General features: G+C 40.2%; 1 protein-coding gene and 1 long non-coding RNA gene across 2 annotated transcripts; both read right to left on the bottom strand.

Moving 5' to 3' along the window:
• Positions 1 to 2,588: 2,588 nt before the first annotated feature.
• On the bottom strand, positions 2,589 to 19,438 carry LOC121953200. Its single transcript, XR_006106490.1, has 3 exons — positions 19,368 to 19,438; positions 6,609 to 6,839; positions 2,589 to 3,379 (listed from the first exon to the last, which is right to left on the bottom strand). It is a non-coding gene; the product is annotated as an uncharacterized LOC121953200 (long non-coding RNA).
• Positions 19,439 to 21,257: 1,819 nt separating this feature from the next.
• foxa2 (forkhead box A2) lies at positions 21,258 to 23,440 on the bottom strand. The gene is made up of 2 exons (XM_042501108.1): positions 23,360 to 23,440; positions 21,258 to 22,835 (listed from the first exon to the last, which is right to left on the bottom strand). The coding sequence occupies exons 1-2, from the start codon at positions 23,429 to 23,431 to the stop codon at positions 21,660 to 21,662; spliced, it is 1,248 nt and encodes a 415-aa protein (XP_042357042.1). The 5' UTR covers positions 23,432 to 23,440; the 3' UTR covers positions 21,258 to 21,659.
• Between the last annotated feature and the right edge of the window lie 814 nt (positions 23,441 to 24,254).

The raw sequence follows: 24,254 nt of genomic DNA, 5'->3' as shown, positions 1-24,254 counted from the left end.
TATTTTAGTTGCCCCCAAATCAAATATCTCATTACAACGCGATTTTGCCTATCAGCCCACCTGATTGAAATACAACAATTAATCCCCTCCATGGGTTTATTTTCATAACTGTCACATTGTGCCTGCGTGTCAAAAGTCGGGTTACCTTAAGCGGCTGGAACTATTTCAGTTACTTTTATTTTGTTAGGAAGAAAGATGACAAGAAGACTGTAGCAGATTGTGGTACTAAGACACTTTCTACCGTGCAAAACACGTCCTCAAACCTCCAGTCTGAAATATCAACTACTACAGCACAATAACGTGAAGCGCTAGGAAATATACCTTACCAAAGGTGAGCCCTCTGCGGCCATGGAGAATGACTGTAGCCCTCACTCAATAAACAAACAAAACTGGATTTTAATGTTGGACAGCTGTAGGCTACAAACTATAAAGAATGAATGAAGCTTGTGGTTGGATATGTGGTGGATAAAATGTTGCCTATCTCCATGACTGACTCCCCATCTTTTAGACAGATCCTTAATTCACACAGAGGTGCACACAGTCTGAAGTATGAATTTCAAGGACAAAGGATGTAATTACCAATTTTGTGGTGTGCAATGAAAAAGGAGTAATGATTTCAAAAAGAGTAACAAGTTAATGTATTACTTTTTTTTAGTAGCAAGCCCAACACTGAATGTAACACTAAAAAATAAAAACAGAAAGACTTGTCTACTGCAGAGCTGTGTACATGACTCTGGTCTACTAGCAATGGCAAAGGAGTCTATCACCTATTTTTTGCAGGTTTTCCATGTTTAAAAAAAAACACTGTGCACAAGTTGATATTGGTGGAAAAAGGGTACAAGAGGAGGGGTTACTGTGGTATAGCTTTACACACAGACCTATATGTTTCGAGATTAGACAATTTCTAAAAGAAGCAGGTAGAATTAGCACAAAGGTCCCGTCCACTCAACAAGGCCATTACTCATAAATTACATTTTCCATCAGGCAGAATATTAGTTCTTTCTAGGTGTGGGCCTGTCAAAAGACAAGGTTAATGCAGTGCATTGCTGCTCAAAGCACACTTTGCTCTTTTCAAATTTTGCCATTGTGCCTGGCGAGATCAAAAAGGGCCCTTTCAACATGTCGCTGTGTTCAATGAGCTTTCATGTCTCCCCTCATTACTGGAAAACTTTTCTTTGATTGAGCCGAGGTCTGAGCGGAGTTTGGTCAGACAATGGGGCTGGACGACTTTCACCGGAACACAATGAGGAGGCAACAAAGATGTTGTCTCAAATCCCTCTCGAGATGTTGGGCCCCCACGCTTTACTGCGGGCCAAACAGGCCTGTGAATTACAGTAAGACCCCTAAAAGTGAGGATTTGTAACTCCTCTGATCAGACTCCGCTCACGACCAGCAGAGGCTAAATCCCCGCAGAGAAGCAGCGGCAGAGCAGGGGATGAGATGAGCTTCTCTGAATACATCTCTGCACCTTTAAACCCTGTCTGCCACTGCCTGAAAGAAAGGTTTAAAGTCAATTCAATTTTAGAATATGCCCATTTTAATAACATCTGGGACCGTACATTCAGATCTTTTAAGAGAAAATTTTACACATGACGCCTTTCTTTTAAAAAGAGATATTTTATTCATGCATTTTCTACACAGTTGCGAGGGTATTTTCTTTAGTTCCAAGGAAGTTCATGCCAGGGCACCAATATTTTTTCCAATCATTTTTTTGGCAATAGAGCAAACAGAGCCTTGAGTGAATCCTTGAGTATACACACCCCTCTCAGACTCGGAGAATTGGGCTGCAAAAGTCAGAAAACACAGACAGAAGTGGCGTTTTACTGATCAGTAGCCGGTCTCTGAAGAAACAACTCTTGACCCTGTTCTTCCTTCTTTCTCTGTTTCACACACACATCATTTTTTATTCTTCAATTTCTCACTTATGTCTACAGTATATATTCCTGCCTCTGTTTTTCTGCATCCATCTCTCTCCCTTTTACAAGTTAATTTCCTCCCCAGTTGATTTAAACTGTTTGTTTTAAAACATTTTTTTATCATCTTTCCAATGATAATAATGGCTTTACAGGCACAGGTAATTGCAGACTGTCTGTGAGACCAAAATGCCAACAAGAGACAATATAAATATTTGAGTGATTAGAAGAAAAAAAGCTGTTCCTGTGACCTGGTCTCAGTAGAAAATTGAAAATGAAATAAACTGCGCCTATTGTGAGTTTTCCATCCTGATAATTTTTCCCTTTCTTTGGAGGATCCAGCCAATAAGAGCCAAGCTTTTGTTCCTGTTATCACACACTGTTCATTTGTCCCCCAGCCGGAAAGCCATGTTAAGATAACGCCATCCTATCATCTGATTGTCTTATCAAAGTTGAGCGACACAGCACCCCCAGTCACTCTGAACAATCAGTCAGCCCGGATGAAAAGGTTAAGTGGTCAACACACCTCTTGTTCAAGTTTGTGGTCCAAACACATAAACAAGCAGAAAAAATAAACCACAAGTGTTTATTAAGAGGACAATTTATTCAAGATTTATTTGCTACTTAACACACCAGGTTCATGTAGGCCAAGCCTTGTTTAATTTCTTACGGCCTCCTCTCTGCGTTTCAAGTGCAAGAGTGTGCAACCCTTATACAGCGTTTGACACCGGGGTCAGTAGAATTGCCCCACTTGAACTAAAAGACATTTAGTTTGGTTTGGAAAGTGAAAACTGGAACACCATTAATTTGTTTGCTCTCCCACTAGTCATGACCACAGCAAATGCCATCACCTCAAAGAAGTGGTCGGCTGTCCTCACTTTTATTTGTTTGTTTCTCTGGAGGGTGTGAGAAGTCGTGGAGCTGTAGCGGACATTGGACTTGTAAGGGGGGACGTGGGGACTCTCCAGAAGGAAGGCTTTGCAAGGAGAAAGCTATATGGAGCTAGCAAACAAGTTAGCTAGCGACTGAGAGCGGGGAGGGGGGTGGCGGAGGTGGTGATGGTGTTGGGAGGGGTGGGGATTCATTTAGCCAGGCATAGCTGCTCTTGTTTGTGGTTGTCCCTGACAGCGTCGGCAACGCTGCTCCAAAGCACCTGTGTTTGCTCACTAGCTTTCCCCCAATCTGCTCGAAAAATGCTGTGAGCATGTCACATGGTGGCCAGATAGCCCGGGCACCATGGGAATACAAAAGCCGGGGCTTTTAGAACAGTTAATCATTAATGGAGGCCTCTCTTTTGTTCCCATTCAGCTCCACACTGACAGAGGCTTTGATATTACATATGGCAGACAGGTCAGACGTAGATATAGCCAAGTACATCAACAGGGAAGTGCTTTCAGGTCGCTTGATGCACGGCGATGAAAGTAGACAGAAAGCAGCAATGGAAAAGCGTCCTCAAAGAATGCCATCTGTAGAGAGAACACACAGGTCAATCTTTTATAAAAATATTTTAATTTATGTTATTTTACAATAAAACAGAGGTGTAAATTTCAGGGGGCAGCTGGGAATATGTCCCCCTAAATGTTTGGAACATATGCATTCAAGGATGTAGCACCAAATTCTTTGCTCCATTCTCAGTCTCTGTGGGACCCCCACACTTCCACTTTTGACTTTCCACTTCCACTTTTGATATTTTTTTAAGTCAGTGAGCTTTCTCTCCCTTTCTTTTTTTTTTTTTTTTTTTGGAACCCAAATTTAATTTTCCTCTGGAAAGACTCACTCAGCTCTGGTTAATTTAAGAGACAAATCCTCACAGAAGGGGAAACTTAAAAATTTTGTGCCTTTAAGGGATGAGAAGGGCCTCAGAGAGCCAAAATTCGATCTTTCAAGTGGTTTATTCAGGCAATTTGAATTAATATAAGGCACAAATTATTATTATATATATATATATATATATATATATATGCACAATATATATATATATATATATATATATATATATATATATATGCACACACAAAAAAATGAAAAATCTAGGCCTTTTGAGGCTTCTGCTTCCATTAGGGCCCTGGGTAATCAGCCCTGCTTACCCCCAACTATCAAAGCCCTGTGCATTTGTTTTCCCAATAAAAACATGAAAGTGACACAGGACTTTTATTTTGGCAAAATTAAACACATTTACACCGTACACTGATGCAGAACAGATACACATTTGTGCAAAAAAAACACAATAATGAAAGAAATTAAGTGTTTGATGCTAACATTCTCTGGCAGAGGACCCAAAATGCACCCAAAACCTATGCCTTTGCAATATAATAATTGTAATGGTGATATAAACTGGTAGAGGTGAGTTTAATACATGAAGGTGGTATATAAAAGTTTAATAAGTGTGCTTATTAACTGAAAGTCCCATTCTACCAAAGGGGGGGAAATGTTAGAATAAGAACGACAAACTCGTGATTACACTATTGTCACTGTTTGGCAGGATGGTAATAAACGGAACAAGTCTTTCACGAGACGGGAGGCCACTTTACCAACCCTACAATTAATTAACATGCCCTAATCTCGGTTTGCTCTCCATCTTGAACTGTCAATGAAAAGTCCAGGACTCATTTCACGCCTGTCAAAGTGAGCTTTAGAACAGGAAAAAAAAAATGTGCAAACTTGTTTTCACAAAAGCAGGACCGAATTTATCTCGAGGAGGAGATTAAGTTTACACAGCCACATTCTTATAAAGCACTAAAAGGGTCAGAGACAAACTCTTATCTCCCATTTACCTTCAGCATGCCAATGGTTCTTTATTGAAACTTAGTCCTGACCCCGCCCTAACCCCCTTCCAGTGCTAATAATACTGTATGGGAGTTGGAGAGGATAGTGGGATCACAAACATTTACGGCTGAAAATGCAGCACAAGAGGAGGCAGAGTGGCCACTCAACGCAGGATGCTTGGTGCACCCGAGAGTCAATCATTAACGTGGCACTTTTAGTGATATCTGCTCTGAGTAGAAGTCAAAAGATAAATGAAGGTTGTGTTTCGGGGAATGGAGTAAGGCTCCAACTTAGGTGCTTTAGCAAACATACCAGCCCACACGTAGTTTCTTTTGAGATGTTTTGTGGCCCAATTTCTCATGTCTGAGTCTCACTCAGACAATGTGTTCACAAGCTGGAGAACAATAGTGAAATGAGTCAGGTTTGCGTCAATAAAGCACTTCCTGAAACCTCTTCTCAACCTTTCGGACATTAAATATACCAGTTTCTCATATTTGTTTTATACTTCTGTGTTCTTTTAATAATAAAGTAATGTTTTTTTTATATAATATCTATAATACTATAATATATATATTATATAATCTATTATATAATATATATAATATATGCTGTGTAAAATCTGACGAGTTACTCTTACTTAAAATAATCTAAGAAACGGATTGCCTTGAAAAAGAAAGTAAACTATTAATTTATGTTCACTTGTGCTCACATCTCATTGATAAGTTTCCTTACAACTTAATAACCTTTTTCTTTCCAAGTGTTATAGCTGCATTAAACCAAGTTAGTATGACTTAACTTAATCGTGAATACGTTTTTTGTTGTTTTTGTCACATTTTGAAAGGGAAGCTTAAATTGATGAGGCATATATAAGCATTTTGCATCTGCCTAAGCCTGTTCAGTCACTACATCATACACAGACTGTTGTTTTTATTTATACTGACGGTACTGTTTGTGTTTATTTTATTATGTATGATGACTGAATAAAATACTACTACTACGACTACTACTACTACTACTACTACCATCACAAAGAGGATTTTGCCAGTGATGAATTTAGGAGATCTGTGAGTTGTTTTGTTAACATGTTTAAGAAAATAGAGACGAAATACAATATAATCAAAGAATTGAAAAATAATAGGATTCACTTGTATGCAACCAGCAGAATACAAATAGTGTAGTATACTTGGTTTGCTGAAGTTGACAACACTAAGAAAGATTGATTTAATACAACTTGTTATTTTTAAGTTACAACAACTTCAGAGATTAAGTACATATTACTAAATTTTATGTAAACTTAACAGTTAGATTCAAAATAAACATAAATTTAGACTTATAGTTATATTTACTTACATTTTTCAAGGCAGTTGGTCCCCTAGATTTTTTTAAAAAGTAAAATCTTAATTAAAAGTTTACAGCCTTACAAAAGTAACCCACATTTAATTAGCAGACCCATTTTAAGCATCATATATTAAAATGTATATTTTCATTCTGCTGAAGCCTAACGCAGAGACTCGACCACAACATAAAAACATTTCATATCCTCTTCGTCATGTGTGAGCGTCACACAGCCATAAATCTTTTGTTTCCTTACATGCAGCTTGACTCCACTACAGTGTGTTTATTTGCTAACCCTGGTCACCGACGATAAGGGCCACTGGTGTCCCCAAACCGTATAGCTTGCAATCTCTCTCAGTGACAACACACCTCATGTTTCTACCAACACGTTTGCACTGTGCAGCCCTACAATAAGAGGGAAAAAAGAACAAAACATAGGTGCTAATAAATCCTCTTTCTCAGCTATAGGGAAATAAATTAGGTTGAGCCGAGTCAAAGGATGGGCTTAACAAGTGTATGCTTCAAACAAAAGTTCCTGTTTCGGGAGGGAAGGTGCATGGGTGATGGATGGCTTGGCAAACATAGTTGACATACCTGGCCAATGCCATGGGCCGGTCACAACCCAGGACTGAGAGGGACATTGTGTGAGTGTTTGAGTGTGTGTGTGTGCGTGTGTGTGTGTGTGTGTGTGTGTGTGTGTGTGTGTGTGTGTGAGTGTGTGTGTGTGTGTGTCAGCTCTTCAGCAGCTATCCTTCTTCCCTTTGAGACTTCCTCTCCCTCCTCTCTTCCACTCAGGCCGTAGGGATCACTTCAGTCAGCAGAGCCCTGTTTGACAGAGACACAGCCTCCATATAAATCCCATCCTCCTATTTATTTGATGTGCAGTTCTACTAGGACGCCTTCGATCCGTCCTCAGGGAGCCCGCATCTGAAAACACTCAAATAGTCTGGGTGTGGCGATAAGCACGGGGCTGGAATTATACTCCCAAATTCCCAAATCCTTATAGAGCATTGTTCCAAAGCGTTTTAAAACACACACACACACACACACACACACACACACACACACGGATAAAACTGCCAGATATTAACTGGTGAATTGTTGCAATTTCTATTTTATTTGTATTTTATATATTATATGTAAAGGATAAACAGGAAAAATTCTGGCTATATGAAGGAAAAAATGTGTCCAAGTTGACTGCAGTTTGGAGCGTGGGAGACGGGTCAGTGCAGTCTGCTGGATGAGTGGTAGACCTTTATGGGGAACACCCAGGAATGTTTAGTTAACTCGCCCGTCGCATTCAAGCATGTGTGTCAAAGGTGTTTACAGGGTGTTGACATTCACACATTGGCAGAGAGGTAATGTGAATGGTGTAGCCATGTCTGGCTGTGCTGCAGGCCCTGAAAGCAAAACTAATATGAAACGTGGATTTGCAGGCAAAATGTTTCAGCATGAACGGTGGCATATAAATAAAGATATTGAAAACACTTCTGCAATCGACTTCTGTAATTAATTTTTTATTTAACCCAAACAAAAATATGTATTTTTATTGAAGCAGCAGTTTTAGCTAAAATGCTTTAAAACAAACATCTCCTTTATACTGCTAGAAAAATGAATGTAATTGTAAACTGTGAATCATGCATAATAAAGAGCACATTTAAATGTTTTAATATTTTTGCTATTATTGCTACAGTTGCTTTGTGTTTAATATTTTAGCAATAAATTATTACATCATTGCATCAAATATATAATGATCGTAAAATAAGAGGATTAACATACTTAGATGCATTTATTTTTCTAAATTAAATTTAAATGATAATTAATTTTTTTGTTTCATATGTCTGTTTTGCATATTCTTATAACATTTAATTATTTTACTTGTGAAATATAATGCAGCCTAAGACAATTTGTATTGTCTTAAATTAGCATAACTAAATAACAGTTGATAATCCATCCATTGTTAATCCATATCAACAACAAAGATCAAATGTATTTTTCAAAAGCAACAACGCGGGTTTTCCACTTATACAATTTGAAACAAATGTAAAAAGACAATAAATCACATTTGTCTACATTTTTTTCCTATAACATTGTGCTTTTTCATAATAACTAACCTTTTTTTGCAGTTTATACATTTTTGTTTTTGTGGTTAAAAGGTAAACAAAGTTTAATTACTCTGACTGTAAATTTCATGATGTGGAATAACATGTGGAGCCACTGACAAAACTAAACTGATAATGTGCAGTTTAATTTCCCTTTATGTGATAGCTTAGCAATAAAACACAATTATCAAGTCATATATCCACTCGTAACAAAAGGCAAACACAAGATATGTAAATATAAATGTTTAATAGTTCAAAACAGTGTAGCTATAAATCACACTTCCAATTAAAAAAATATATAGTTTATGTTTTTAAAAACAAGTGTTTGACATGTATGCTGAGTAAATGTGATTTTTAATCATGTAGTATTATCATGTAAGTATTGTTTTTTTAACATATAAATCAAGACTTTAAATGTGTCCATCAAAAATGTGAAAGAGGCCTTCAACAGGATATTTTGAAGACAATATTGGAATATTGTGATTTTTCATAAACAGAAAAAGAAAATTACTCATAATTGAATTTCTTTTTTTAATTTTGAAAATATGCGTAGCTCAGGGCACATTTGTTTGAAATATCTAAACCCTAAAAATAGAAACATAGAAATAGAAATACAGGCTAATTTTTTTTAAATCTATCTCTCAAATACAAATGCCAAAAACTTAATCACAGTCATTCACGGCGGAGGCTATCTCTTATCCTGCAGTTGCCAAAGAGTCAACCAATGCCAGCAAGCCAAAGTCAGCATGTCAGTCTGTCTGTCCTTATGACCACCCACTGAGAATGATGCATGAAGTGAACAGCTCGAACCAGCTTCACACTGACCTCCAGGTGACAAGACACCTAACCTGTTAAAGTGCCTCTACGTCCAATTACTTTAGGTCACATCACATCACATTTAGCACCAGAACGCTACAGGTATCACTCAGACCGCTATTGTTTAAGGTAATTGGAGGGGTGTTGTAAGTTTCCTCCAGCATGACTCACGCTGCTTTTTTCTCCACCCATGAATGCTGGAAGATTGTAGGTCATAGTGAACTTAAAAACGAAGTCCTCTCGACTCATAAATTACACGGCCACCGACAACCTTAAGCAGTGTTGAAATGCCTCGCACAGAGCTTTATTTCAGCGTTGGTGGAGCGTGAAGCTGAGAGCACCACCCCACAAGGAGCTGGGCTCTCACAGGCACAAAATAAGACAGCTATTTATCTTGCCATACCTGAGGTCTGACAATGCTGGCAAAATGCTGGCGCTGGATGTGAAAACAAGCACTTACTGTTTCTTAATGATGTTGCTCTTTGTGGTATTGCTTCCGTAACAGGTCATATCTTTTTTCTTTTTTTTTTTATTGTGATTTGGGCCCTTGCGAGTAAAGTCTGGTCTTAAATGTAAGATTTTCTGCCCCAAACAAAAGGGTGCTCCTTCCTGGGACCTGTCTTGGCACAGCTACTGGCACTTTGAAATCTGATCTGATAGATTAAGAGCTTAGCCATTAGAATAAACCATTGTGGATACATCATGGGTTTTCACTCTGGTCCTCCTGCAGTGTATCTGCGTGTTAAGTATAAAAGAGCACTTGTAAGATGTCACTCTTCAAATGCATTAAAAAGAAAAACTTTATATAATACAGGTATTTCTGTGTGGTTATATAAATGTGACGCAGCCAGTGAATCTCTCTTCTCAAAGGTTTTCCTTCTCAGCATCATATTGTGTAGAAATCATCCCCAGTCTGACCACCCAGGGGGTCCCTGACACTACAACCTTTACAGAGGGGGATGGGTGTGTGTGTGTGTGTGTGTGTGTGTGTGTGTGTGTGTGTGTGTGTGTGTGTGTGTGTGTGTGTGTGTGTGCATGTGTGTTTGTGTTTGTGTTTAGGCAAGTGTCTGCTCACATGCATGAATATGCTCCTTCATCTTATGTGTATTGATCCTACAGTGACATCCCACTACTTTTTGTGTGCGTTTGTTTGTTTGTTTCAGTTACTATTGTTATTTTATTCCCCTGCAGACTTCAACCGGTGAAGCACGCTTACTTTCCATTTCCTGCAACGCAGACAACATTACATGTATTGAGTGTGAATACGCATTCAGCGGGAGAACTGGTCAATGTAAATGCAAACACAAACCAACAAACCAAAACAAAAGAGCACACAATATGGATCCCTCTCTCAGCCAGAGCCACTACACTTGCTCTGTTTGCCCTCTCTTCTGGCTGGAGTTGCCATTAGGTCATATAATGACCGCATCTCATTTCTCCCTCAAGAGCCCTCGGAAAGCTTTCTGCCTTTGGCTGCAAAAGCGCATCATTGTCGGGGACTCCTCGCTTTGATTTTTCTTGCATCCCAAAACTCTTTATCATTTTATCCCCGTTGTTAATGATTCAAACTGCTCTAAAATGATAATTCAATCTTGTGCAAAAGCCACTTGGGCATCGTTATCGCGCTGTGTGCTTGACTTGTGCTGCCTCCTCTAAGAAGAGAAGAGGGGTCAGCCATTACCCCCACCGCCCCCCTCCCCAGGCCGCCACCCTGCCTTTTATGGCAAAGTGAGAGTGATTCAACCCCTAAACGAGTACACATGCTAAGGTGACGAGAGATACACGAACGATAACCCGTCCAACTAAACAACAGCGTCATGGCAGGCAGAATGTGCACAGATAAATGACCATACAGTATGGCGTACAATGGGAATTAAAAGTATAGGGCAGCTGGGCTCTTATCTGGCTGGGGAAGAAGAAACCAGGCAACAAAGGGAGGCCTAAGACTAAGAGGCTTGATGCATGGGAAAGCCATGGGCCGGCCATTGTGGCTGCCCTTCTGCTGAGCAAATAGTCCAAACTGTTCATTCCCCATCTCCCATTCTCTCGCCGGTACATTGTTTGTGTCCTTGCATTTCATTCTGACTGGGGAAGATTGCTCTCAGGGCCAGTGAGCAAACAGTCCAGAAAAGAGCCAGCTATCTCCTGCCGTTCCCAGGAGAACTAGCATTTTTATTTCAGCTCCAAGCTGTCAAAGGATTGGAGAGTTTATGTCAGGATCCTGAATTAATTGCTTTAAGCCTCGGGGCCGACGCCGGCGTTTTTATCACCAAATGTTCGGTAAAATGTTTCCTAGCAAATTATGCAGCACCCCCCACACCACCACCACCGCCGCCACCATCGCCCCTCTCGGTCGCCAAACATTTGGTATTGGATACATACAGGATGACTTTCTGCAACACAAATGATGTGTTTAGTTGTTGTGACAGCACAATGGTGTGAATAGTGATGGGCTATAGCACGGCTGTCAAGGATTTGGTGGAATGAAGGCAAACAGCAAACTTTTGTGTGTGTGTATGTGTGTGTGTTTGTGTGTGTGTGTGTGTTTTTCCCCCTCACTCTCTCCATGACGGTGGGTACACGAGCCAAGCTTGGCAATAAAGTGACTAAGCTTACAGATGCCTCAATAAACCATAGCTGTTCAGACATTTGGTGGACCGAGCTTTAAAGGCTCCAAACTGTCCTCTGAACTGCCAAACTGATTTCAGAACCGTCTGTCATCGTCGTATCTGTCCCATGCTACTGCTTACTTAATAACTTTACACAGTATATCATACATTTGGATGTGCAGAACTCCCATATATACGTGCAAACCATACATCCAACCTAACTCCATAAAGTGACTACTTTATCACCTTAAACAACCACTCTTAAGACAAACTTTGCTCTTAACTGCCATGCAGTGAATGCATTATTATCTGTATTATTAATAGTGAACAGTTGATACACTTGATACGTTTTTGGCGCCCAACACACTTTCCAATCCAGTGCATCAATCCCAAATATCCCATTTATCCTATGCAGAGTTGTTTGTTTTTTTCTTTTTTTAAGAAAGAAAATTGCTGCAGTTTTTATAAACATCACTATGTTGCCATATCTGAATGTTTTCATTCTCTGTTGGCTCCCACACGGACGGGCCAAAACCAACACAGGAGCGGGCGGTCCAACAGTTCCAGTCTTCAGAGCCACACACCAATAATAACTGAACCTGGAGCCACCATCTGGACTTTGCTTTTCTTCACACAAATGCATCTGACGGTGTAGTGCGCCATTATATTTGCATCTAAAAAGCATTAGCAATATTTCACTGTGCCGCGTGATGCCGCGCTATTTGGATAAATAAGCCCTTTGACAAACTACCTGTCATTCTCCAACTGATGAATGCAAACATCAAGGAGGTGGTCCCACAATATAAAAACATACTTTTCACATGAAAGGTTTGCATATGAAAAGATGTGCATGTGACAGTTGCATAAATACATAAACACAACTGTCATGACAATAATGTAGCAAAGTGTGCACCCACAACCAGTAGTGCATTGTAATCAAAGTATATTTACTCAAGTACTGTACTTAAGTATGAATTTGAGGTATGGTCGCACATTACTTGAGTATTTCCTTTAAATGCTACTTTTACACTTTTACTCTGCTACATTTCAAAGGGAAATATTGTACATTTTACTTGTTGCATAAAAACATGAGAAGAATATTCTTAAAATTATTAAATATGATGTTTTGTCATAAATTAAATTACCAAATGTTTATATACGGCAACAATTAGTTGATTAACCAATTACTCCATTCAAAGAAAATGAATTGCTCAATTAATTATTTTTAAACATATTTTTTTTTAGCTTTGGGGGTATTCTTTCTATTTTTTATAATTTTGAGTTTCTTTGGTTGTTTTGGGTTTTTTTCTTTTAAGTGTTGGGGTGGGGTTTTTTTCTTTTGAGCGTTGGGGTGGGTTTTTTTTTCTTTTTTTAATATTTTTGAGTTTTGAAGAGTGTTTTTTTTAAATAATTTTGAGTTGTTCTGATGTGTTTTTATTAAATGTTTTTCTGCACTGGGCACATTTTAAGCACATTTTCTTGATTATACTAACTTTGAATTTAAGTACCATTATGGTACCTTGTAATGGAGTATTTTCACAAGGTGGTATTAGTACTTCTACTCATGTAAAGGATCTGAATACTTCTTCCACCACTGCCCACAGCTAATTTATCTGTAACCAAGGCCCTCGCATGATATATAGGAGATGCCCCTCTCACCCAAACGTTATCTTCCTGTCGGGCACTTCAAGATAAGGGTATCCCAGCTCTGACCAATAAATCTGCCAGTTGACTCCTTAATCTGAAAGGATATTAAGTGACAAACGCTGCGATGTTTCTGTCAGCGTCAAGCAGACGAGGGTTAAATAGTGTGTATCAGGGGAGTACTCTGCAGTGGGGAAAACATACAGGCCTCATCTTTCACCATAATCTGCTCAACAGCCCTATAGACACCTCCCAGCTTTCCCTCAATCCTTCAGCCGAGCATCCGCCTTTCCATTATAAATAACACAGCCATTTATATGGGATTAAATTGGGGATTAATTTGATTCAAGTCAGGGTATGGGAATTCATTAACGGGCTGACAGTGGCACTATACATGGGGGGAATTTAATTTGAATCCCCCAAGGGAAGCACTAAGGGGCACTGGGGCCGTGTTGAAATGGAGGTCTTAGAAACAAGGGGGTATATTGTTCCGCACTTTAGATTTGGACACTTGTAAGGTGGCGCTTTATTGCTGTTGAGGGGTTGTGATCAAATTGAGAGCAGCAATGCTATTAGGTGAGAGTAGACAGACTATGCTGGGAGGATATCTGAAGGGAAAGAGGGCTCAGATCTGGTCTGTGTGGACCGAGAATGGTTCTTGACACTCACATGACCACAAGGGAGTAAATACAGCTTTTTCACACAGATTTTGCTCCCACTCATATGGTATTATAATGAGCAAATTATTTGAATGTCAGTGATTCTCATGAATGTTGAAATGGCATATCTATCGCCGCCATTCCTGACAAGTTGTGCGGTGTAAAGCGAAGGCATTAAATTCAACTCGGACGCAGATTACAGAATTCACCCCTGCAGAACACCAACCTGGCATTCTCTAAATTGGACAAGTCCCATTGTAAGATAGCCTATCACAGTGCACATGTCTGCATAGGAGAACATATGCAGGACAAAATATTCCGTAGTTTGTTATTCCGAGGACGGCACCGGGGGCACACGGGCTTGTTTGCCTTTGCTGGGAGAGGAGATTGGATTGGGGGTTTAAATGAATCGCTGGCGCACCACGTTTATAGGTTTCATTAACTTTTAATGAGTTGGGTGTCCTTCGCTGTGATTGGCTGGCAAAGCTCTGCCTTCACTTCCTGGAACTGGAGCTGAGGGGGAAGTGAGGAAGATATTGCAGCATGTTGGCTTCCATGTTATGGGCCATGTGCTGCTGAATGGGCCACACTGGATGGAAATGGGTCAGAAGAGGGGATGTAATGTGGTACTATTCCAAAGCAGAAGCCCCAGATATCCATCAGCACTGGCAATGGCTGAATCTAAAACCTGGAGGTATCGAGTCTCGAGGGGAATAAAGAAAACCTTGGCAGATCAATCACAGCCAAGCAGGCATCCCTTTACCACAGCTGACTGACATATCGTTTTATGGTCGCTTTGCCAACAAGGTCTGATCTCAAAGACAGGCATGAGACCCACTGGGAAATGCCTGTGGAATTACCAAAGAGAAGCTGGAAGCATGAGTGCGTGCATGCACACAAATGCGTCCAGCAGCACCTAACTTCATATTTTGAGCATCTTTAATCTCCATCCAATATAGTATCTTTCTGCCTGGTTGATCACACATCTATTATCTTGCATGGAGGGGTGTTTCTGTACGCTTTATGATTCTCCTTGAGAAGCTAATCCCCTCCTCCAGTGTGCGGCTGAGCCTCACTTCAGCACTCCCGAGAAACAAAGGCCAGGCCTGTCATCTCCATTTTTATCTCCATCACGTCGACAGAAGATGGAAAGTTCTTCCTTTGGACATTAAAATGTTCTCCATCACCCTTGATTTGTCAAAGAAACCTTGATTGGTTTTGGTAAGGTGGGGACTGACTTCTCCTCCATTTGCTTGATGACAGAGCAATACTTTACAAGGATAAACACAGACCATCCATCCACTTCCAGGCATATAAAAGCAGTAGGGGAGTGAGAGGCACCCCGTCCTGGCCTGAATGGATCGCCTTTAGGTCACTGCACGTCCCACCAGCTGCTGCCTCGCACTACTCAATGGGCATTGTTGGTGGACCTCTCTCTCTCCCTCACTCCCTCTCTCTCTCTCTGTCTCAGGACATGAAGGAGTCCTACACTGGAATGTCACATAGTGGTGTCAGAAGAGTGCAGACACATCACAGTCAGCGGCCGCATTCTCACCCCGTCCATCCTGCCATCTCTCTTAAGCACACACACACACACCTCTTTTTTCCATCAAAACAGAACCCCAAACTGACCTTTGTGCATTCAGATTTACAAAATAAAAGCGACAACTGTCAGTTAGAATTGAATGTGCAATTCCTCAAAAATGATAAGAAATGAACAATAGCCGTCACTTCTTGTTTAAGACAAAGGCACAAGCAGAAAGGCGGAATGAGTCACAGTTTTGTATGAACAAAAAGAACAACTGAAGAGTGTGTATGGCTTTGGTACACATCTGTAAATCCCTGATTAAACTCAAGAAGGAGGAAAAACAAACTTCAACATAAAATCTGATATATTGTCTTTTCTACACTTTGTTGAAGACAGTGCAAAACATCCTCGCTGCACAACAAACATCAACCAGCTATGTAGATATTAGAGATATGGTAAGCAACGAGTTATAAATGTACAACTTGCAAATGCTGGCAATTTTACATTTAGTTTAAAATATCACATTTTTAAAACATAATTGGATGTAAAGGCCATGGCAGTCAGACAGTTGATTTCAAACTTCAAATCTGCCAAGAGCCCAGTTTAATTTACTCAGAGACAAGGCTATGTTGTTTTGACACTTAAACCATTTAACTGCCTCATTAAAACTACAATATCACTAATTTAATTAACTAAGCTCAGGCAGTGCATTGGAGGCCTGCTGAAATCCAAAAATTCCACAAAACTATGTATGGAAAAAATAAAGTAAGTTTAAATCCCATGTGCCATTTTAATTTAGTCTCAACTGAATTTAATCTTTTTTTATTACCATGACTACATAAATGTATGCAGATGTATTATCTAATCATCATCATAACCAAATGTAGGCCTGTTTTAGTGTGTAATATGACAAAAGACTTGAAAATGTTTTTTTTTCTTCTTCTTTTTTTGAGTTAAAAATTAGCAACACAGCTCCCTTTACAATTAAAATTTTATTAACTTCATGTTCACGTTTGGATCCCAAATATATAAATATATATATAAATATATATATATATATATATATATATATATATATATATATATAATATATATATATATATATATATATATATATATGTATATGTATATATATAGAGGCCAGTTATCTATGATAAATAATAATAGCAAAAAATAGCAGCAGCACAATAAACAGTAATTGGCTGAACAGTAGTTCAAAATAATTATTAATTCGGGTCATTTAAATATATTATTAATTTTAAAATATTTTCATCCTTGGCTTAAATAGTTTTCCTTATAATCAGTATAAATTTGAAAATAATGTAGCCATTTGCCTTTTTCCCCACACACTTCTTTAAAAAAAAAAAAAATCTAATAGCCTATTAATTACCGTATTTATTCATCGGCAGCGGATTAGTGCGGAGAAAATTGGAGGCACATACGGCCGCTGGACTGCCGGTGCTGCCGGAGCGTCACACCGGGACGGGGCCGCCTGCTGAGAAACCATGGGTGGCTTTGAGTTTTGACTTTGTGGTCCCTTTAATATACTGAGGGACGGCAGTTTGCCTTGCTAAGATATGGGATTAGGAGTATTTCTGGTGAAAGAGGAGTTAAGTCGGGCTAGTGTGGACGGTCCCTCCCCTGCAAAAGGCTGAGACAGAATTACAGCTTGTTGGACCGGTGTCCCGCCGTCGCCATGGAGACAGATCTACTTGGGTGTTCCAGTCCGCGCGAGCTGCAGCGTGGAGCCTATAGGTGCGGCAGACGCCCTGCTGTAGGCCTATATAACACAATCTTACTCTATAAAATAACTCTACATCAGATTACTGATGAGACAAGTTATTATTGATTATTGAAAAGTTTTATTGGAGGATTGATTTCCAAACTATCCTGCACAGATCTGACTGCTCCAGCTGCTGCATTCCTGATGAGAATTTCCGTATAATATTTCTGACATTTTTAGATGTACAATTTTCCCTCTTTCATGCATAAAAGTGCTTAGGAATGCCAGTGCCCTTACCCTGCTATATTTAGCTGACGCCCATGGGTGGATGCGCATATGGCTTATAGTGTATTGAGTCATTCAGTAAAAATAGAGGCCCAAACTCGTCTCGGCATTAAAATGGCATCACTGTAAGGGAAATGTTTCACTTAGGAGGGCTGGCACAATTCATGCGATTTAAAGACATCACAGGGAAAAACATTATGCACTGCCTATTTTCAGCCTACAATTCAGGTGTATTTTTTTTTTTTTTTAAAGAAACTAAACTCTGAATATCAGACATTTTTTATATGCATTTCATATTATTTCTTGCTTTTATGCCTGCTCTGCTTTAACAGAACTCCATCATATTTATATTTCATTTATTTACAAGTGCAAATTTCTTCAACAGCAGCCACAGTCTGCATCCAAAAAAATGCGTCTAATCGCTTTGTGTCTATGTGAGAAAGGTCTAACTTTCAGGCCTTAATCAACAAATATGCAAATACCACGCCAAGAAATGCAGAGAAATCAGGTTAGCGGAGTAAAAAGGATCAACAGGCTGCTGGACCATCCTTTTATTCAGTTGCTATAACAACAGATGTGCTCGTCTATGGTGGTGATGGTGGAGGAGCTGCGTGCTGCAGAGGTTTATCCTCCATGATGGAGACAAAGTTAGGGAGAAGGGGAAGGTGCAGCGATGTGGCCTCGGCGCACTTTTGTCCGCCAGTACAGATTGAGGTTGGTTACCTTTGAACCGGCAAAGCTCCAAAAGGCCATTCCCATCTCAGTGCGCGCGAGAGAGGGCTCGGCTGGGGTTATCCCGCCTTCAAAGGATCGGAGGGGAGCCGCGTCCGGATACAAATGTTTAATATTGGTTAATGGATATTTTTAGAGGGTTTTCCATTTACTTAAGATTTAGAAGGACACATTATCCAAATACGGCGACATTAGTTTGCCGTTACAGAAATAGTAGGGGACCCTTATTTCTGGATTATTATTTTTAAAAAGATTATTATATTATCATTATTATCGTTGTTAGTATTATTATTATTATTATTAGTAGTAGTAGTAGTAGTAGTAGTAGTAGTATCATTATTATTATCATTATTATTGTTGTTGTTGTGCGATTTATTTGGTTCAGTAAATGAATGATAAATTACCAATGAGCATCGGTGGAGCTATTTTCACACATACAATACGCTAAAAAAAATAAGTTTCTATTGCTGAACAAGAAAATATAGGCTCTATATATTACCTTCATTACAAAAACAATGCAATCACAATTACGAGCTGTTTTGAAAATTTTGAAAATAAAATATTAAAATATAACCTGAAAAAAATAAAACGATTTGTGTAGATCTGCTGATATAACAAAGCAGAATCAGGGTCAGTGCTGCAGCAGAACTCGCTTTCATGACATCAATGCAGCAACAATATCTGTCAGCCATACACTGCAAAAAATATCAAATTCAATTAGACAACAAATAGTCTCGCATTATTTCAGAGATCCGTTATTTTTACCTGTTTCCGGCGTACAATCGACCTGATTTTTTAAAAATAATTAGGACACAGTTATATACATAAAGGTCTCTGGGTGGATTTCTTCTAAATAATCACCAGCACTAAAGGTGGTGAAGTAACCTCGTCCTCTGTTTTTTTTTTTTCGCTTTATAAGTTCCATTTTAAATCTATTTATAATAAATCACCTGTTAGTGACAGTTTAGTTTTTGCAGTGCAGCACGATCTCTCTCCATCACAGAAACTTGAAGCAGCCTCCATCACACAACCTGCAGATCCCCTCAGCTTTGCACCACCCTGTCGTGAAATCCAATACGTCTCCTTTCTCATGAATTTAGGATATCAGCTTCTGCCACCAACCACCACCCCTTCCCCACCACCCCCCACCCCCCCTCATGCATGTCCGGGAACAGCCACCAAACCTCGTCTCCCCTCTCTTTAGAATAAAATTTTAAAAAGAGACGGTAAAAGAAAATTTAAAAAAGCTTCATACCTGTGCAAAAATAAGCCGGTGCTTGTTGTTGGCAAGCCACACAGGAGCCCATTGTAGAAGCTCGCCTTCTGCCTTCTGCAAAGGGCTCCAGACATCACGGCATTTATTTGAGCTCAAACTCTGTCACTGTTGACTTTAGCACAAAGCAAAGATTTCACTGCCCCGCTAGTTAAAAAAAATGATTATTTTACAGAGATATCGATCAGTGTGCTATAAAAAAAATCAGCTTAGCATTATATGTCTAAAATGAATAGAACGAAATTTAATGTCTGTGTAAATTTACAGAGCCGCGACGTCCTATTCAAAGTTTACACTTGTGCAATTTGGTTTGTGTGTGTACTCTTCCTATATGTGGGCATAGCCTCCACTCTATTGTTTACTGGCTTTGTTTATTCGCAGATCACGCTGTTTAAAGTACGATCTGTAAAGAGGGTCTGGAGAATAAACGCACACTTTAGGCCCCTACGTGTTCAGAAGGCGAAGGGGTGTCATTTGGTTATAAGGGAAGCAGAAATTTCCCCCCTAACTCCCTGCATGGCCTTGGATTTGAGCTCAGCGGGGAGGCGAGAGAGAGAGAGAAGGGGGGAGTTGATTCATTTGGACGACAACTAGCCTATCTTATCTAACAAGAGGGGAGGGTCCAACTACTTTAAAAATAGGGAGTAGACAATGGAGCCCCAGATTGTTGGGAGAGAAGTTAGAGCATCACATTCAGGCGGCTCTGTTCCCAAATCAGCCCCCTTTTCCAGCAACTATTCTCCTGCTCCGCGGGGAGGCTGTTTTATGTGACAATGACACTTAATCTTATTCACTGATCTAAACTTTGCAGTGTGTGTGTGTGTGTGTGTGTGTGTGTGTGTGTGTGTGTGTGTGTGTCTGTGTGTGTGTGTGTGATGGGGATCAACCTGGGTGAGTGGCAGGCAGGGCACAGTGTTTGAGTGACAGTGCGAGATAAAAGGTTTGAATCATAATGTGTCTCACTGTATGTGTGGGAATTTAAATGGCTGATTTAATACGTGTATATCATTATTTGGCCGACACACACTCCTCCCTGCAGCAACTGATTTTTTTTTAAGGAGATTCATTTGCACACTTTGCGCATGCTGGCGATTATTTATGGTTCGTTGCATGATTAAAATTTTGTGCAGAAAGCACACATTTCCATTTGGAGCAAATTGTGGTTTATTTTCTGTTTTTTGCTTCCTGAATTTCATTTGTGCAGGGATGTCCTTTTTTATATAATTTCAATGCAAAAAGATACACATTGGCTGACTGGACAAACTTTTCCTCCATAAATATCTCACTTTGCATTTGGGATTAATAAACGTGTGCCTGTTTTGTTTACATTTTCTTAACGACAGATTGGGCGCATTGTTCTCGTTGTTGTTCAGCAAAGCTATTAATCCTTGCTGAAAATATGCGCTTTATGATGCGCTTTATGATGAAAGCAAATGGATAAGATTTTTATTTATTTATTTAAAAGAAATCGTGAAACTCATTGTATGCACCTATATGGAATTCGTTCGTGCTTTTATGCATATTAGAAAAAGCTAAACAAAAATAAAGAAAAAGAAATGCATTTTTAATTGCATTTTCCCCTTAACAAATTTTCGTTTTTATATTCAATATGAATTTTTCGTAAAAAATAATGTTTTTATGTCATGCAAAATTGTTTGCCTACAGTTATTTAATGTTCTATTATATTCAGTTTTAATATTTTTACATAGTCCAACCCTCGGTAGGAACATAATTTCTGTACTGGTTGCATTTAATTGTGGAGACGATTGTTGCCTGTTCTGGCATTATATAATAATAATTATAATAACGGTCAAACACCATCATATTCAGAAAACAAAACCAATAACACTTTAATATAGATTCTGTTCTTGTCACTACAAGAATACACATATACAAGCCATAAATAGGAATTACACAAATGATTGAAGAAATCCTGCGAGGCATTTAAATTCATGTAGGAATCCTTGGATGCAGATGGAGCTCTATTTTACAGCAAGTTGTTGTTTGTCTTTGGGGTCCATTCCTGAAGCCGACTTCTGAACAGATCTCGTCACATTATCATTACTTTTAATTATTATTATTATCATTATTATTATTATCAACATCCTCTCTCAAAATAATTAGGCTACGAACAAACTCGACAACTAAAACGGTGGGAAACGTCAAAAATATCTGAAATACATATTGTACACAAACTCTATAATTTTTTTTACAAATGTACAAATTGAAGGGGGGTGGGGAAAGTCCACATCGGATGGAGGAGGGGGGAAAAGTTTATGAAGAGTTCATGATCGGCCTGGAATACACGCCTTGGTAGTAAGTTGTGTCAGGTATGGATGAAGAATCCAGACCGGCTTTCCCCGCCATGGAGCCCATGGAAAGAGCCCCGGCCATGGGGGAGCCGTACCCAGAGTAATGCATCACCTGCTCATAAGTCTTTAGGTCCATTTTGTGATGCTGCTGCTCCGAGGACATGAGGTTATTTATGGAGAAGGGGTGGTTGAAGGAGTAGTGGTGCTCCGGCTTCAGGTGCGCCTCGTGCGCAAGGACCGAGTGATGCTGAGACATGAGGTGCTGCCCCTGCGACACCGGGGAGGCGGCGGCGTGCTCCGGGCTCAGGGCCTGGCTCGTCTTCATGTCCGACAGGGACCTTTTGTGATCGCTGGAGGAGGAGTTGGAGTGCGGGGACTCGTTGCCATTGCAGCTCTCCGAACTGCTGTTGGAGGAGCCGCCGTCTCCCCCTTTACGGCCGCTGTCCTTCATGTTCGTCTTCTTGTCGCACTTGAAGCGCTTCTGTCTCCTCAGGTAGCAGCCGTTCTCAAACATGTTCCCGGAGTCCGGGTGCAGAGTCCAAAAGGAGCCTTTCCCAGGTTTATCCGGCGACCTGGGCACTTTGAGGAAACAGTCATTGAATGACAAAGAGTGGCGGATGGAGTTCTGCCAGCGCTGCTGGTTCTGTCGGTAAAAGGGGAACAGGTCCATTATCCACTGGTAGATCTCGGCCAGTGTCAGCATCTTACTGGGAGACTGCTGGATGGCCATGGTGATAAGAGAAATGTAGGAATACGGCGGTTTGGCGTGCGTGTAGCTCCTGCGGTAGGTCTTAGGGTCTCTGGACCTGTTGATGTTAGACTGTCCGTAGATGGGGCTCATGGCGTTCATGTTGGTGTAGGATGTCAGCGCGTTCATGGATGCGGGCTGCGCGGTCATGGGGCTCATACTGGGGCTCAGGGCTGCGCTCATGGCCGTCATGCCTGCGCCCATGCTGTTCATGGCTCCGGTGCCCGGTGACATGCCGGTCATGGAGGGGCTCATGCCCGTGTTGACGTATGACATGTTCATGGAGTTGGCCGTCATGTTGGCAGTGGTGCTCATGCCGGACATGCTCATGTAGGTATTCATAGAGTTCATTCCCAGGCCCGTGTTCATGTTGCCAACCGAGGTGTAACACTGTCAGTGAGGGAAAGAGGCAATCATCAGTTTCATCTGGCGCAGGCGTTATAGTTCATAAAAGCAGCAATTACTAAACACAGAGGTCATTTTTTCTGATGTAAAATCAGAATATGAGCATTTATTTAAATTAAGATTATTTTAAATGCGCACTGGTTCGTAAAGCCTGGACGTTCTTTTGCTTCCGCGTAATATATACGAACGCAGCGCAAATATTTGACTCAATCTCCCCATAACCAAACAGCTCCGATGTTTGTCGAGTGGAAACAGGAGCGAAAAATAATAATCTGATTCAGTAAAGATACGAAAAGATTTATGAAATTATAATCCGAGTGAAAAGTTTCTCCCCCCTACATGTCAAGCAACTTTGTTAGGATAGTGCGCTGCGTGGAGATGGGGGAGGATTTGGAGGCGCCTCAAGTCAATATTTGATCACAAAGTTAATATTATCTCAGGGCTAATATTGAGTTGTATAAAATGGGATTGGCTTTAGACGGGAAAAAATATATATTTAAGGTACCCACCTCGGGCTCTCCGTAGTAGGTGCTCCAGTCGGTGTGTTCGTGTCCTTCCATTTTAACTGCTCCGAGCATCATGGAGGACTTTTACAAAGCGTCTCCCAGCAGGGGAAAAGCCAAAAGTCTCTCTAATAGCAGGTGACTGGGGACCACTGGGTGTATTTGGGTCGTCGGTGTGTCCCTTCGTCAAGGGCTGGCGTTGATGTGTGTCTTATGGAGCCAGCCGTGAAATGCGTCTGTCAGTGACTGGAGTTCAAATGACGCTCCGTGCTGCCTGTTAACGCTGTGATATAGCTCTGTGCGCTAGGCAAGCCTCCAATCCCTACTTCTACGCCTTGGGCCCTATTTGAATAATCTCCTCGCACCTAGGCGTGAGACTCCTCAAGCTCCCCCCTCTCCACCCCAATTGTAGTACACCTGCACTCACTGAAAAGAACAGTTTCTTATGAAAAGCTTCATTATAAACTAATCTTATTGTATTTTGGCCGAGGCACAAAAAAGGGAGCTATAAAAGGAATGTTTGGCGCTCTTCTTTTGGTGGGCTTTTTATTTCGCACATCCTCCAACGCGTTTATTCCACCTCAACAGAGCTGAAATCATTTTTTAATTGTGTTGCGTTCAAGGAATTTATAACCTCAAGTTGTGACTGTGGATCATTTTACACCAACAGTACTAAAACATCAAAACATGTATTAATAAAATAAAAGTTGATCCATCTATGCGCTTACATGAATGTATTAAGGTAAAGAAAAATGTTTGGTAATATTACAGTATATTGTCAGGACTGTACTGTTGTGTGATATAGTCTGTTCGTGGGTTATGCAAAGAATAACGTGTTTTTACCTATTTTTAACCTGCAAAGAATAATGATCCCGTGGTTAATATTGGCCTCCATGAATGC

Source organism: Plectropomus leopardus, chromosome 14, assembly GCF_008729295.1.
Source record: "Plectropomus leopardus isolate mb chromosome 14, YSFRI_Pleo_2.0, whole genome shotgun sequence".
In the NCBI taxonomy this organism is placed as follows: domain Eukaryota; kingdom Metazoa; phylum Chordata; class Actinopteri; order Perciformes; family Serranidae; genus Plectropomus; species Plectropomus leopardus.
The sequence above is the reverse complement of the archived record's forward strand: the minus strand, read 5'-3'. Positions and strand labels throughout refer to the sequence as shown.